Source organism: Lynx canadensis, chromosome B1 (genome assembly GCF_007474595.2).
Source record: "Lynx canadensis isolate LIC74 chromosome B1, mLynCan4.pri.v2, whole genome shotgun sequence".
Lineage (NCBI taxonomy): Eukaryota > Metazoa > Chordata > Mammalia > Carnivora > Felidae > Lynx > Lynx canadensis.
The window spans coordinates 73,171,947-73,188,728 of NC_044306.2; the positions used below are offsets into that span (position 1 = coordinate 73,171,947).

The 16,782-nt window shown below is 35.5% G+C and overlaps 1 protein-coding gene across 1 annotated transcript; it reads right to left on the reverse strand.

Moving 5' to 3' along the window:
- Nucleotides 1-5,932: 5,932 nt before the first annotated feature.
- On the reverse strand, nt 5,933-13,646 carry FGB (fibrinogen beta chain). The gene is made up of 9 exons (XM_030312879.1): nt 13,521-13,646; nt 13,285-13,305; nt 10,717-10,908; nt 10,053-10,236; nt 8,867-9,094; nt 8,222-8,335; nt 7,740-7,865; nt 6,951-7,236; nt 5,933-6,336 (listed from the first exon to the last, which is right to left on the reverse strand). Exons 1-9 carry the CDS (start codon nt 13,590-13,592, stop codon nt 6,105-6,107), a joined length of 1,455 nt encoding a protein of 484 aa, XP_030168739.1. The 5' UTR covers nt 13,593-13,646; the 3' UTR covers nt 5,933-6,104.
- Nucleotides 13,647-16,782: the final 3,136 nt, after the last annotated feature.

A 16,782-nucleotide genomic window follows, 5' to 3' on the forward strand; every position in this document is an offset into this window, starting at 1 on the left:
CAACTGAGCCACCCAGGCGCCCCTGGAATACTTTTGGTCAATAATTACTAGAGTTTCTCTAATTAAGGTGAGAACATTTTATAAGTTGATTTTTCTAGTGAGAAATAGTCATTTAGGAAGATTAAATAATGTGATGATAAGGAGCACATCTGGGAATGAACTCACAAGAATATTCTTACAGGCTTAAACCACCTAAGTTCCACACAACATTTATTATCAGTTCTAGGATGATGATATTGTAATTTAACATGATAAACATGGGAGGACAGTTGATCCTTGAACAACACAGGTTTGGACTGAGCAGGTCCACTTACATGTGGATCTTTTATGGTACGGTACTGTAAATATTTTTTTATGATTTTTTTAGTAATATTTTATTCAGTTTACTTTATTGTAATAGTATAGTATATAACACATATAACATACCAAATATGTGCTAATTGACTGTTTATGTTATCAGTAAGGTTTTTGGTTAGAAATAGGCTATTAGTGGGGTGCCTGGGTGGCTCAGTTGGTTGAGCATCCAACTTCGGCTCAGGTCATGATCTCACGGCTGGTGAGTTCGAGCCCCACACTGGGCTCTGTGCTGACAGCCCAGAGCCTGGAGCCTGCTTCCGATTCTGTGTGTGTCTCTCTCTCTAGCCCTAACCTACTCGCATTCTGTCTCTGTCTCTCTCAAAAATAATAAGTAAACATTTAACAAAATTTAAAAAAAAGAAATAGGCTATTAGGAATTAAGTTTTTGGAGAGTTGAAAGTTAAACTTGGGTTTTCTATTGTGTGGTGGTCTGAGCTCCTAGCCCCTGCATTGTTCAAGGGTCAACTTGATTATATATACCATGTAATTTTAATTATTTCCCCAGTGTTATTTTTGACATAATTATACTCTGTCATGGGCTCCCCTTACATTTCCAGTTTAGTTAGTAGACACTAGCGATGCAGCTGGTGAATCAGAACAAGATCGATCTAGGGAAGTTCACTAACCTCAAATAGAAAGGTCTAAAAGAAAAGGACAGCATATTAATATAAGTTCAAGCAGAATGCAAAAATCATAAACTAAAGATTTTTTTTATACTTGAGTAACATAATACAACATCTACTATTTGCTGAAACAGCTTAAGAAGTAGCACCATTTAGAATTTGGTAGCCATGAATATTGTACAAGTTGCTTGTAGGTAATGAAATTTGCACAGAAGCCATTTTGGGGATATCATATTTTATCTATTTATTCATGCATTTATTAATTCATTTATATACTCTTTTTAATTGAATTTCAAGTACTTTGTAAATCTCATTTATGGAGAAAAACCCTTAGTGAATTGGGGCTGGGGATGGCAAGGGCCTGAAACATCATAGAGGGGAGTAGTATGGTGAGGAATTTGCACCTGGGGAAGAGATTCAAATGAACGATATACGAGAGCTGGAAAATATGTCTTCCATTTCCACATCGTGAAAGCAACACTCGAAAACCACGTTGGCAAAAAAATTTAAGATAACCTTCCAGGTTTAAGCTAAGAAATGTTCAGTTACTGAACACTGGTGCCCCTCTTCTTCAGCTCATTGCTGAAGGTGGTTGCAACATAGCACTCTGGAAAATATTTGCTAAATCTACCTTTGATTCTGTCTACAATAGGTCTATGACCTCAAGATCACAGGCCTACATAAGCTATTACAAAACTGCTTAAAAGTATCTCCTTTTGAGAGATAAAGCAAATGTAGCAAACAATTGGTGAATCTAGGTGAAGGACATAGAGGTATTCATTAAACTATCCTTGCAATTTTTTTGTAAGAATGAAACTTCTCAAAATAAACAGTTTTTAGAGAAATGAATATAAGTCAGTCAAAAAACAAAACAGAAAACATATCGCCTGTTGGTCACAGCTTGGTTGGGAGAAGGAGAGAAAGTGGTTAATATTAGTTCCAGTAAGACTATTTGCATACGACTCTCTCAGTCTAATCACTTAGGAAATAAAATATTTGAATAAATAGAGGGTAATATCATGTTCCTGATTGCTATCCTACACACATAAAGAATCATTAAGAATTCATATAAAGGGTGATTTATGCTAAAAGAAAATTAGCATTAGGGAAAAGACATGAAAAGTAACTCTCAAAAGAAGATGGACAAATGATCATTAAACATTTAAAAAATCTCTTACTTGCTCTAGGAATTAAGATATGAAAATTAAAGCAATTATCAAAGTTTTAATTACAACATTCAGCGTTAGTAAGGGAGAAGAAAAATAAAAACAAACACCTGTAATTCTGTCTGCCAAAGGTAAATTGATACGATTTTTCTGGAGAGTTACTTGGCAATATATATATATATATATATTAAAAACCTTTACAATGTCAACCCCTTTATTTCCTCCAGATAATCTGCTTCGAAAAATTTATTCTATAAGTATTATATAGAATACAGATTATATATATGCAAAATAAGGTTATGTAGAAGGATGTTAATTTCAGAATTATCTTTATTAGAAAAAGGTCAGAAGAATCTAAATTTTAAGTGACAGGGACTTGCTTAAAACATTAGAGTCCATTCAGATGATGGAATATTATATAGTCTATTATATAGAATATTATAGAAAAATAACATTATAGAAGAATATTAAGTAACATGGAACATCTTCCATGACACAAGGTAAAAAATTCAAGGCTAGCACATTTACAGGATAACAAGAAAAACATAAACTAAGATAATAGCTGTTTTCCTATTAGTGTTGAGATTATAAGTGGTTCTACTTTTCCTATATTTCCCCAAATTTCTTCAAATAATGCGTACTATTTTAATTACATAAAACCACAGTCAATGTTGTTAAAATAAACAGAAATTATTCCATTTGCTGGTTTAGTCATAATTATGCACCAACACATTGTGCTTTTGTGCTGAGTTGAGCAACAGTGGAAGCTCAAGCAGGGAGCACCAAGCCACATGCCCCAGTAGGGGGAGGGGTAGAATTCAGAAATCAATTTCAGCTCTGTGTACAAAAGGTAGGTAGCATTTTTAAGCTGTTTCTGCACTGAAAAAAACCAAAAGTCCAATGCTGAGAATCACTAGAGCTGAGAGACAACAGAGTAGAAATAATGCTTCCAGCTTTTAGAGACTGTGTTGTTTAAACCCAAGTCAAGTTTTAAACACAGGCGTTGGCCACCTATAAAATCACAATAATTTCAAAGATGGCTACTCGTCCTAAACATCGCCTCATGGTCATCATTTGGGTGAAAGAAAGGCTCCATGAAAATGATGGGAGTCTCAGGTAAATGCAAATGCAGACTGTATCAGTCATTCTAAAACTCCAGCCAGGGATCAGAATCTCTTGGGGACATTTATTTAAAAATACAAACTCCGAGGCTTTTCCCATGTAGAGACTCTGATGTAATAACTCTGAACTGACCCCAGGATATCTGTATTTTAAATAAGTGTACGTAATGTTTGGTGAGTAAAAGTGAAACAACAACATCAACTAAGCTGCTGCAGCTGGTGGTGTGTCACATTAACCTTCATTTTTGGCAATAAACTTCATATTAAAAAATATAACTAACTAAATACATAAATACCTTCATTTTTGGCCCACGCGGAAAAATCTGTGCTCAGCGTAATAGACAATTTGTCAGTTACATTGATTAGCTTTTTTTCTTGGTTCCTAAAATGCAGAGGAGCTGGAAGTTGACGTCCCAAGTACATATATCCTTCCTAGTTTTTTTTACATAATTTCAGTCTTAAATGTATAAGAAAATATATTATAGTTCTCATGCCACAGCATGGGATTAATAATTTCCAACCAGTTTTTTTTTTTAATTATCTTCATAAAAGTCATTAGTTAGTCTTTTTTGAAACTGTTTTGTATATTTTAACTTTGGACACTTCCTTTGTATTATATTCAAAATTGTGATGTTTGAATGGGCAAGATCAGATATGTAGCATATCTTATCAAATGATAACTTAAGAAAGCTTACTTCTTTCTAAATAGATATTACACATCACCCAGGAATGGTCTCCGTGTTTCTGCTATTTGCACATTAGCTAAGAATTGACTATCAGATTGTCTACTTTAATGGTTTTCTTTTAATCTGTGGCTTTACTTTAAGCTCTAAGGATTCATTAGATCTTCTGTGAGTTTGTAAGGGGTTGAGCAAAGGTCTGAGGGATACTGCCCTTGGATTGGGCTCTTGCCATCTTCCCATCCTTGATTCGATGGACTTTTGCTATACTCAGCCTTGCTGCACAAGTTCTACTTCTGGGCACTTGAGTGGCTCAGTCAGTTAAACATCTGACTCAATTTCGGCTCAGGTCATGGTCTCAGGGTTTGTGAGTTCGAGTCCTGCATCGGGCTCTAAGCTGACAGCAGGGAGCCTGCTTGGTATTCAGTCTCCCTTTTTCTCAGCTCCTCCTCAGCTTGCTCTATCTCTTTCAAAATAAAAATAAACGTTAAAAATTTATTTTTAAATTCTACTTTCAAATATTTCCCATGTGAAGTTTCTGCATGTGACTTTATTAGAAAATGGGTTCTATACAAAAAAGTGGGGGGAGTGTTATCCAAGATCTTGATAATCAGTGGATTTAGTCATCCACGATTTATGAATTTATGAAAATCGTGCTTTCTGACAGGCTGGTGATTCTGGAATCAAAGGTGAATAAGAGCTCATGATTAGTAAAACAGAAAGGTATATAAAACAGAAATTGCAGTTAAAGTGAGGCTTAAAAAATGAACAGTAAATTGTCAGATGGCGTTGGGAGAAAAATTCTATTAATAATGGCAGCATCATATAAAAGGGCCTGACCTTCTCTGGAATGGTGGAAAATTCACTGTGACAAGAATGCAGATGTGTAGTGAAGGGGGCAGGAGAAGGTGCTGGGACCAAGTAGCAAACCATTTTCACCCCAAATCAAGGAATTTGGATTTTAACATTTAGATTACACAAAGCTGACATTAAGCAGGGAGGTAACTTGGTCAGAATTTCCTATTTTTAGGACACTCTATGTGATGGCAGAGTAACAGAGTACAGGTAGGGGTGAGACAGAACCTATGGCAGGGAAACCAGGTAAAAGTTGAAACTGGATTTGATGAGGAATCAAAAGAAGGACAGCATTTCTGTGATAAAAAATTAATAACCTCTGCTTAGATGCAAAGGTTAAGAGGCTGAGCTATGGAACAATAAGTTTCTGTGAAAATCAGTGGCAATGATGCTACGTTAGGGAAGGAGAGTCTAGGGGCATAGGGTTGCCCAGGGCAGTGAAATGATGGGAGAACAGAGGATAAAGGCAGTATTGAGTTGATATATACTCATTTCTTGGGAAGAAGTAGAAAGAACACAAAACCCACTTCTACTTTAGTTCCAGTATTATCATGGAAAAAAACAAAGATCCAATTGATGTCAGTAGGCATAATTTCCAGGGACAGTAGGTAACTGCTGCTTCCTACCCCACTCTTCCTCCCAAAAACCAATTGATGAATATCAGACCCTCATCGTCCTCTTGGGATCTCTGATCCCAAAGTCTAGCTAAGGGGCAGCGTAGTGGTTTTCCCATGGTGCAGAGTGAGATTTTGAATCTTCATGTGTTCAGTGCCAGTTTGCTAGCTGCTCAAAGTTGTGATTGCTTCTCTTTTCTTCCAGGTTCAAAGCCTAACTCATTGATCATGTGGATTACAAAGTAAGAATAATTTATTTGCAACAATGACTAGTTTAACTAATAAGTCTTTTTGAAAGTTTTTTTTTTTGTGACCGATCTTATATAAACAAATAGTATTAAAGTGGGCTTTTGAACATAACTTTTTAGTTTGCCTAATACCTTTTCTACAGCAAGGATAGAATATTCCTCTTCCTAATTTGAAACTTTCCGCAACTGAAATTGAAATAATGAACAGTGTTCACAATTACTGTTTTAGTTACTCCTCGGTGAGAAATACAAAGGAAGAATACAAAAATAACTCGTGTGCTATTTTTAATATCATTTAGCCTAAATACTTTTTCCCAAAAAGTCACACTCACGACCTTTTGATAGTTTTAGAGGGATATAATGTGTGAAAGCATATTCCAATGACATAATATACAAAAATGTTATTACATATAGAAGAATAAAAATCTATGTTTTGGGGGTTATTGCCGTGGGAAGAAGGGTCTGATCTTCATAGACATCTTCTTCATTGAATACCAGGACCCCTTCCAGTTCATCCATACAACTCCATCATCTGTGCCGTGTTTCGCCATGTCCCAGCTGTAATGTCCACCCCAGTAGTATCTGCCATTTGGATTGGCTGCGTGGCATCTATTATACCACCATCCGCCACCATCCTCTTTAGAACACTGCTTTTTGGGATCTGCAGTTATCCTGAAAGAAAATGTTTGGGGTTATTAGAACTGCAGGGCCGTCAAGTAAATTCTTTGCAAAGTGCCCTCAGAAGAGTACTGTGTACAGGGATCCTTGAAGTTATACGCTGGTTCTGTAAGTAAAGTCACACTAGTACGCAAAATGTCTTCCCTGCCCTACAACAAGAAAGGGAGAGAACTGGGCCTATGTGACAAGTCCATCTGTATTTGTTTCTTTAAACTGACATGACAGCTTTCAGTCGCCTCAGTGTTAGAGAACCCTGGAAAACAAAATGGAGGTTTCAATATACACTTGAGAATATATAGATACAGAAATTTATCTAAACGCTCACTATGTAAAGGGAATGTGCTCTCGTTCCAGTTCCATATTTTATAGTTGTATAACTTTCAGTCAATTAATTAATCTCTTTGCACTTCATCTGTAAAGTGAGAATAATAATAGCAACCTGATAGTGGAAATGTCTTAGAGTGATATATAAAGAGCTTCGTACAGTGGCTAACACACGGTAGGGGCTCAAGAAATGATAGCTATTAATAACATGAGCTATCATTAATGATTCTAATAACAACATCCATAGTGGCTTTTAAAGCAGGAGGGAAAAACACAATACATACCAGCCATCATTGTCCCTGTCGTACGTGCTGAAGTACATGCTGTTGTGAATGGTCATGGTCTGGTTCTCTCCCACCAGTTGAGAAGCTCCTTCTATGAGGGCATTGCCAGCTGTTCCCTTATATTTGTTCACTGAGAGCTGGTATTTGTTGGCCTCATTCTGTACGGTGAATCCTCCATAGAGTGCCTTCACCTTATCTCCTTTCCAGTCCTCCATTTCAATCAAAAGTTCTGTGGGACCCATGTTGGTAAGCTGGCTAATTTTATCATTTCCAAGCCAATACTCACCTAAAGGAAAAATAAAGTAAAGCCTCAATAGAAATAAAACGTTTGGAAATGAAAAACTGCCTTTCGGGGTGCCTGGGTGACTCAGTTGGTTAAGCGTCTGACTCTTGAATTAGGCTCAGGTCGTGAGATTGAGCCCCGGGTCAGGCAGGCTCTGGGCTCACAGTGGGGAGCCTGCTTGGAATTCTCTCTGCCTCTCTCTCTGCCCCTCCCTGACATGTGTGTGTGCGAGTGTGTGTGTATGGGTGCTTGTGCAGTCACACACACTCTCTCTCTTTGAAAATAAATAGACATTAAAAAAAATAAAATAAAAACTTTTTCTTCCCTTATCTTTAACTTTCACGTTCTTTTTGTAAACTCTTCTTAACCTCCTAAAACTCCTAAAAACTCCCAAAGACTCCCAAACTCCCAAAACTCCTAAAGACTCCCAAAGCCATGTTTTTTTTGTAATGAAAAAAAATTTTTTTTTACCCAAGGATGATTTTATTTTGTACTCCCAGTTTTACCTGGTACACCACAGTACTTTTTCCCATCTGCATTAGTTGCAATATTTCCAAATCCTTGTTTATATGGATCCCATTTCCTGCCAAAGTCCACACTACCATCTTGACGATTCTGAATTACTGTCCATCCTTTGGTTGAAAGAAACAAAAATAGCATCTGTTAACCGACAACAATCTCACTTTGAGGAGAATGTCTAAATTCCTCATCTATTTAATTTATTTTATGCCCAGCTATGTTTAGTGCTTCAAAATGTGTACAATAAGGAAATAAATATGAATGGAAAACTTAAAGTCTTTGGAGACTGCAAGTGCTTTGTCTCACTCCAAATTGTGAATCATAGATAGTTTATAACCTTTAAAATATCAGGATGAATTCCAAATCAAATGGATCATTGTTAGTTATGTCAAGCTAGGTTTTATTTCTTGGCATTCTATGGCATCAAAATCATTACAGCATGATAGGTCAACCATCATCAAACACTTACCTCCATTCTCTGTGGTCATGTCACAGTATACTCTGTATGGTGTGATAGAACTGTGAGGCTGAATGAGATACATTTCAGATGTTTCACCTCCGTTCCTGATGATTTCCTCACATTCTGCAAACATAAGATAACATACTATATTCAGGGAACTACAACATAATCTCTTGGTCTTTAGTCATCAATTGTGTAAGATAACTGATTACATAAGTTACTGAGGAATGCTTTATTTCAGACATTTGAGAAGAAGTTGTAGAAATTGAATCATCCTTGAAACATCAGTTTTGAGTTCTAGGGAATGAGAAAAGCCCTTCTCCACCTTCTTTGTCCTAGGATATTCAGAACCTTCCAGAACACATTGGTAAGGAGAAACACCCACATCCACCTACATTCTTCCATCTATCCAAGCAAGCACATGCATTAGTCAAGTGGAGCTACCACCATCATTGCACTACAACCTGTTCATCAAAAATTGGCGAATACATTAGGCTATGTCTGAACACAGCATGGTAGGGATGTCCTCATGATGTGCTCTAACGTCATTAGGATTTGTTGGGGAAAAGCCACTAAGCTTTTTAAAGTTACCTCATATTTTTAGAGTGTTTGTTCTTCTGGAACTTTCTAGAAATATGCTTATTAATTAGTTACCTTTGCCAGACACCACAGGAATATTGCAACTGACTGTGCATGGGGTGCGGCAGTATTCCATCTGAGCTGAGACATCCGATTCTAATTTTTGTATTTTGCTTCTCAAGTTTTCCAGGATTGAACGGAGCACACGAAGGTTGATTGGGATATTGCTGTTCACAGTCTCATCTATATACAGTCGGTGCTTTTCCAGCTCTGAGGAGTACTCATTTATTGCATTTTCATTTTCTGGAAAAATGAAATTATGTAGGAATGATGAGCATTTTCTTCTGATAAAAAAGCTAGGTGTATTCATCCATACAGTTGTAATTTCAGTTTTCTGAGAATAAACTAATAGCTGCAGAGAAATCATGATATGCAGTTGTACTTAGGGGAAATTATTTGGCCCATGACATACAAATTAGCGTAAACTCTAGTTGCTATATTAGTAATTTACCTTAGGTATAAGCTAAAGATTCTGCCTAATAATGAATCCAATAGGTTCTTTATTTCTCTGGTGAGGAAAAAAGGAGAAAGCAGTATTTAGACCTTCCATCTCAGAAGTTCAACATCCTATGGATTGGATACCCTTGATTTACTTATCCATCTCACAAAAGTACACTAGAGCCTTGAAATTTACAAGAGGAATGTCATGATACCTTTGAGAAATGCCCAAATTTAGATAAGCTACTCATTGAAATGCCTACGCCAGTCTTACTCACTAGCTTATTCCTACCACCCAGCCAAGAGCACTCAAGATTCAGATCTCAAGCACTCAAGAGCATTCAGATCTCAAGATTCAAAGATCAGGTAGCATTACCTGCAACACAATTGAGTATGCCATAGATTACCCTTTTGTATTCAAAACCTGAAGTATTAAATCTATAAGTGCTAAATTTTGCTCTGAATATTGCCTTCTGATTCACAGGTTTCTTCTAGAATAAAAATAAGGACTCACAGAGATTTTTTTTTTTTTCTACACAAAATGATTCTAGCTGAGAATAAGTGCTGAATCATGCTTATATGACAAGTGGGAGGTAAAGGGGCCTAAGTGAGAACCGGAGGGTATTCAGGCTCATACTGAAAGCAGTAGACTGCTACTTAAGCTCATCTAGAAAGGTTCATCTTCTCAGAATCATGCATTCCTATGCAGTCAAACAAGTTCCAATTTTAGAGCAGAATCAAACATAAAACACAGGATACCTACCTTTTATTTGTTTCTGCCTGTTTTTCCACATGTCTTTTAGCAGTGTTATATACTGAAAGGTGCTAGAAGAGGACTGGGACACAGACTCCACATTATTATTTAACTCCTCTATACTTTTTCTGATTGGTCTTTCCTGTTTTACCAAAGTATCTTGCAACTGACATCCTGTAGGACACAACACTCCCTGCAAACAAAGAAAATGGCAGGCATTAGAGGATTCAGATTACAGGTATTTGTGAAAATACCACACAGTGAAAACGCAGTAATATCACGAGCCAGTATAAAAACTTGCAATTTCATTTTCTGTTATGTAAGTCCAGAAATTCTAGAGTCATCATCATAGTCCTCTGAAGATTAAAATTAGTACTTACCACAGAAAAAATAAGTAGGGCTGTGAAAATGTTACCACCTGAACAAATGAGGTGGGCAAAACACAAAGCTAAAAACAACATCCATGTACCTCATTCACAATCTCAGGCTCAAACTAAAGAAGACTAGAAAGGAGCCCTTATCCCAAGGCCCAGTAAGTTTTGTAGTTATTTCCAAAATAAAGAAACAAAATAATGATAATAATGGGGGTCAAGGCAACATTAGGAAACCATAATGAACATAGGCTTTCTCTGCATGGGAGACCCATTCCGACAAGAAACACTGATGCACTCACCAGGTCTGGGTCAGCATGAAGACAGCCCCCAGCATCAGGGGCTTTTCTTTCTACTTTCTTTTGGCTGGCCACTGTTTTGGCTGGTCGAGCCCGATAGCCACCTCCACTAACGGGTGGTGGGACAGGTCTCAGGCTGGGAGCCTCTTCCCTCTTCTTGTCGAGGGGCCGATGACCACGGGCATCCACAACACCCTTGGGGAACCAGGCAGAAATAAATGTAAAGTGTTATCAAAGATTTGAGATGTAACGATTCCAATACTCTCATTTCATAAATTAGGTTATCACATAATTAATGGTTTCTTTAAGGCCCATCAACTGGTTAGTCGTTGGTCCCTTCAGTAACAATAGAAAAACTGCGTGAAAAGTATTATACCTGAGGGAGTATAATATAAAATACCTGAGGGAGTATATAAAAAGAGGTCTTAAAATAAAGCTGCATCAGATTATGAAGAGCGATGACATCAGATTCCTGAAACCTATACACTGGAATACATAAAATAGTAAGAAATCTACACTGTCAGGAGGAATTTTCTCAAGCTATTTGGATTACTAAATTCCTGTAATTATTGTTAATTATTTTCCCACTTTCAATTTTTATGAATTAGACGATCAATTTACCTAAATCTTATATAACAATATTTAAGAAGTAATACAGATTTTTTAAAAAAGTGAAATTTATTTTGGATTTATTTGTAATCAGACAATCTTTGAGGCTAACGTGTTTGAAGAGGACTAAGGTCTTCTGGAGCCAGACTGCTGGGGTTCAAATCTTGACCCTACCACTCACTAGCTATCCAATCTTGGGCAAGTTATTTTTTCTGTGCTCTAGTTTCCTTATCTGTAACATAGGGATAATAAGAGTATCTGCTGCCTAAGATGATTGTAAAGATTAAATGACATTGCATCTCACACCCTCCAAAGAGTTCCTGACACATAGTAAGTACTCATTATTTCTACTGCAAACACACAGTAGATACTATAGTTTAAATGGCTTTTCCTATACTAATTCCAATCCTAACCTTATCTTATATCAACAAAATTATTTCTTATACCATTCTCATGAAATTCCTACATGATTTCTTTATCAAACACCATAATTTTCTCATATTTAAAATAATTCTCAAGGCATGCGACCAAAATTATTTGCTAACTTAAAGAATATTACCTTAAAACACAATGAGGTGGAAAATATGCAATGCAGTATAAAAGTGTTTGCTTGGATTAACTAAATTGTCATGTGGTCTTTGTCAGCAATTATACTTGGGGGGCTTAATTACAAATTAACAAATGACTATATTTGATGAAAAGACTAAGCTCTCCAGCTATTCAGTGAGCCTAGAAGTCATGCAATGACTCTATTTTGAATTTTGCTGTCATGTATTCATTAAGTTACAATAGCACTTAACATTTAATGAGAGTGTGCTAGGCTTTAAACCCAGGTAAGTTGGCTCCGAATCCCCCTGCATAATCATCATAGGTATCTGAGTATGTGTAATTGCAATAAAAATAATAACATGTGAGGATTTGGGGAAAATATACATATTTCATGAAGTCCCAGAGCTGGTCTGTTCTACCAGGAATATTATGAAATGTGATTCACCTGTTTATTACAAATCAAATTATAACAGAAGAAAAATATTTTCTTTCTATTTCAGGGTGCCATTGGAGAGACAACATTGACCATCTAGCTTTACTAGAGAAAACGAATTAAAAATATTTAAAGAAATTATATGGATATTGGGGTTCATGAAGATCACTCAGTGAAATAACTGAAACTAGAAAATCCACTTTGGAGCTTAAACTAGTAAACTATCTCTGTAAGGATTAGCTGATGAGTAGAAATGTAAAAGTGCTTAGCTAGGTATTACAAAAGTTTACTCTTATACTTTCTTTCCATGCTTCTTAGCTAATGCAATTAACCAGACAAGTATCTCTTTATCTGTATACTTTGATAATTAAAACAACTGAGGTTCCCCTCAAATTCAACAAATGTTGCAAACAAATCCCTTCCTTGAAGTTTACTCTTATTTTTAGTGTGACATACTATGTTGTGCGCAAGAAATTTGATCATAATTCATTTGAGAATACAATTAAAATTCTTTAAATAGTTATCTCCCTAAATGCATTTCTGTATATCTGTTATCTTCAAACCAAGAGAAAGAAAACAGCAGAGATAGTAGTTAAAGAAAAACTGTTCTACGAATGAATAAATTATACTGAGCTACGTGTTTCATAACTATTAGTAATAACAATAAATACTACTTATGACTTAGATTTGCACACTTGAAAAAAACAATCATTTCATTTTCTATCACTGTATTTGGTCTATTCTGCGTTTAGATTCATTTATAATTTTCATTCAGAAGTTGCCAGTAATTTCAGGAGCTATATATTACTTTCCTTCACCAAAGAGTAAGCTACCACAGCTTTTTTCTTTTAAAATACTGCTTTTTCATTTTTTTATAGTCTTCAAAATTCTTAGATTTGTCCTCATAATTGTAATAATGTGTTGCTAGAACTAAATGAAAATCACAGTACTCAGGATAACAAGGAGAAAAACAATCTTACCACAGCTCTGTCTTCTTCTCCCTGGGAAAATATAGATAAACAAGAAAACAAGAAATCATTATTTTGTTTTTATGTAAGAAATACTATGTAACATTCTTTAAATAAAATGGGTCCCACTTCAATTTCATAACTAAAATCAATGTTAATTTCATTAAGATAAATATTCACATACGATTATGTTGTTATATTTTATATTAATAACATTAGTAATTATATAATAATTTTTAAATAGTCACCTCATCATAGTAATCAATAGCTTGTGACTTAATAATAAAAGCACACAGTAGTAGCAGTATTAGATTCTTCATGGTTTTAAACTTTTAGAAGCTCCAAGAAATTGTCCCTTACTTATGGACTTAACTGGGAGATCTTCAATCCTATATATAGCTGAAGCCTTTGTTAGGTAGGACTTTAGAAATGGTTACCCTCCTTAGTTAATATTTAATTTGTTGGTTCACCTGTTGGCTGAACCATTTTATCACTTAAGCAACATCTTCCCAGCAAGACTTATTTACTTGTCATAAAACTATTCTCTGTCGGCTGAATTTAGAAACACCAGGGTATTTCAATTCATTTAATTGGACAATACGAGGGAAAATTAGGGCATTCCTGAAAGAGATGTGTATCACCTTTCCTGTAAATTAATGTGCATACTGCAGAGGCTCACAAAGAATGTGTGAAGAAATAAGTATTTTTAATCCAACCAAAAAATTTGGGCCTACCCGCAAGGAATCCACTAAAACTGTGACTTCTCTAAAAGTATACAAATGTTTATGCTTTGAAGCAATCACGTAATTGAGTTTTAAAAGAGGCCAATAAATTAAGAATAATAGTATATCACCATGTGTTTATCCTTTCTTTGAGACATTAATCAGATTAGGAATATTAGAACTCATGCCTTATGCTCTGATAAACAAATATCAAAAAGAAAATACCATCTTCTCTTTTTGCTCTCCCCTCTTTCCATATTTTTTCCTTTATTAATATAAATTAAAAGGTTCACAAAATTCAAAACACTGTTAAAATAATTAACAAAGATTCCTAAACCAAAGCATTATTATTGTGATTGGATACATAATTAACACTTTATTTTTTATATTACATTATATATATTTTATAGTATATTATATTGTTTATAAAAACAATGTTATTTTACCATTAGTGAAGGCTTCATACATCTATTTCAAATAGCGGCCCAAATAATAAATGTGGTCCATTTGCTTTCATTATTTTCTGTAAGCCACCAAATCCATGTCTCTTATCTTTCTATTTATTTGTTGCAATCAGGATTAGCAATTCTTACAAGAATCAGTGGGGAACTCAAAGTCAAGAACACAAATCCCAGAAAATGTGTTGCTTTTTGGCATTTTCTGTGTGTGTGTGTGTGTGGGGAGGGGGTATGGAAAGTGAGACATTCTCAAGATATTTGAAAAATAATTTTATTTGAAAGATAGCAGGTTATCCAGGTTTGGATCAGGAGAGTATATTTTTGGCGAAGTATAGTTGACATAAAATATATTAGTTTCAGGTGTACGACATAGTGATTCTACAATTCCGTACCTTAGGAAATACCACGGTAATCACCTGTCACCATAGGCATTATTACAATATTACTGACTCTATTCCCTACGCTGTACTTTTCATCCTCATGACTTATTTAGTTTATAATGCAAGTTTAGGGAATCCTGGGTGGCTCAGTTGGTTAAGTGTCCAACTTCGGCTCAGGTCATGATCTCATGATTCATGAGTTCAAGCCCTGTGTTGGGGTCTGTGCTGACAGCTCAGAGACTGGAGCTTGCCTCAGATTCTGTGTCTCCCTCTCTGTCTGCCCCTCCCCCACTCATTCTGTCTGTCTCTCTCTGAAAAATAAATAAACATGAAAAAAATTATAATGCAAGTTTGTACCTCTTAATTCCTTACCTATAAACCATGCTTGGAAGCAGATTCTTGATAATGGCACGAGACTCACTAAATTATTTTCTTCTCTTGGTTACATTCCCATAGATTACATTCCCAAATTTCTTTTAACTCAAATTTATGAAGCTCGGTATTGAGTTTAAATTAAGTAAACTACTTCACTGGATTTTTTCAAATTTGTGTCCCACGTACTAGTACTGAGTAAGTACTGTATTTTAAGACTAGCTTAGTTTTAATTTTTCTTAGAAGAATACACATCTAACCATAAAAGCAAATATATGCATGTATTCATTAAAATAAGATGCAAGAACATTTGTCTTCAAAATGTAACTGAGAAAACTCTCATTTTAATAATCTGGACAGGGTCTTATGTTCATGATGTCAGATCCTTACTGATTTGAAACGACTATCTGATAGGAAGACTAAAACAATTTTTTTCTTTTGACGTAACATTATCATATTATTACTTCATTTTCAAGCACCGAAACTAGTGACAGAACCATTATTTAATTTTCAGAAGCTTATTAATTTTTAAGTTTCTTCTGGCATATAATAGAATCGTGTACAACATTAAAATGAAAATTCCTTTAAATTCCCACTTGTTTCTCCTCTGGTATTCTTGCCCTCAGCAACAGGAGGTGGAGGATGAAAACTACTAGAACATATGTTCTATAATAGTAGAGACTTAACATTCATTCCACAAATAGATCTTGGGAGCTTCCTATGCAACAGGTAGTATGCTAGAGACACATTTGTGAGCAAGATAAACAAATTCAATAAAAATTTGCAGAATGAATGACTGAACTAGCATTCACTGAAACATGCCTCAGAAGCCAAGTCCTGATAATCATTTATCTTACTTAATTCTTTAAGCCACTAAGTTCTATAGATGATGAAACTGAGGTTCAGAGAGATTAAGTAAACACCCAAGGCATACAGGTAGTAAATACTGTACCAGGACTTGACCCAAGTTCGTCTGATGCTATAGACCATGCTCTGGCCCATTATACTACATGGCCCAACAAACTATAAACATTACAAAGAATTTACCAGTAGCTTTTTGGTTGGTTTGTTCTTGTTTTGGCCAGCTCATTGTCTCGGGACTATAAGGTCTCAGACTAGCACACTCACTCTTAGTCTTTATTTTCACCCTCAAGTATGGGTGTGGATGTGGAAATTCGTGTTGGTATGAGAGGTATGACCAATGCAGTGATAATAACTATGAGACTTTTAAAAATTCTAGTTCTTGTTAGATATTTTTCCTATTGAGTTATGTACAGTTACTCTAACACTCTAAAGTGCCTGATATTACAAAGTAAATTACCATATTTTCAAAGAGAAGAAATAGTTTTGCAGACATTCTGCTTATAAAAATACTTAAAGTTTTAAGAATGCTGATGCCATTGGTGGAAGAGGAAGGGAGTACAATTTGTTCAGTTATATTTTCAGGTCAATAGTACTGTGTTCTTCCTATTAGCTGATACCATTACATAAGTCAAGGACAGTAAATCAGTGACAGAGAATACAGATAATCTGTCCTGCCCAGCAAGCAACTCTCTGGCATGACGGGGTGACTTGGGG

What these genes read in the sequence shown, in the direction of transcription:
- FGB (XM_030312879.1), bottom strand. Translation starts at nt 13,592, where the DNA reads ATGAAGAATCTAATACTGCTACTACTGTGTGCTTTTATTATTAAGTCA. An exon ending in CAGGCAGAAACAAATAAAAG is followed by an intron (nt 9,095 to 10,052) that starts GTAGGTATCCTG and finishes TCATTTTTCCAG; the next exon opens with AAAATGAAAATGCAATAAAT. An exon ending in TCCTGTGGTGTCTGGCAAAG is followed by an intron (nt 8,336 to 8,866) that starts GTAACTAATTAA and finishes TTATGTTTGCAG; the next exon opens with AATGTGAGGAAATCATCAGG.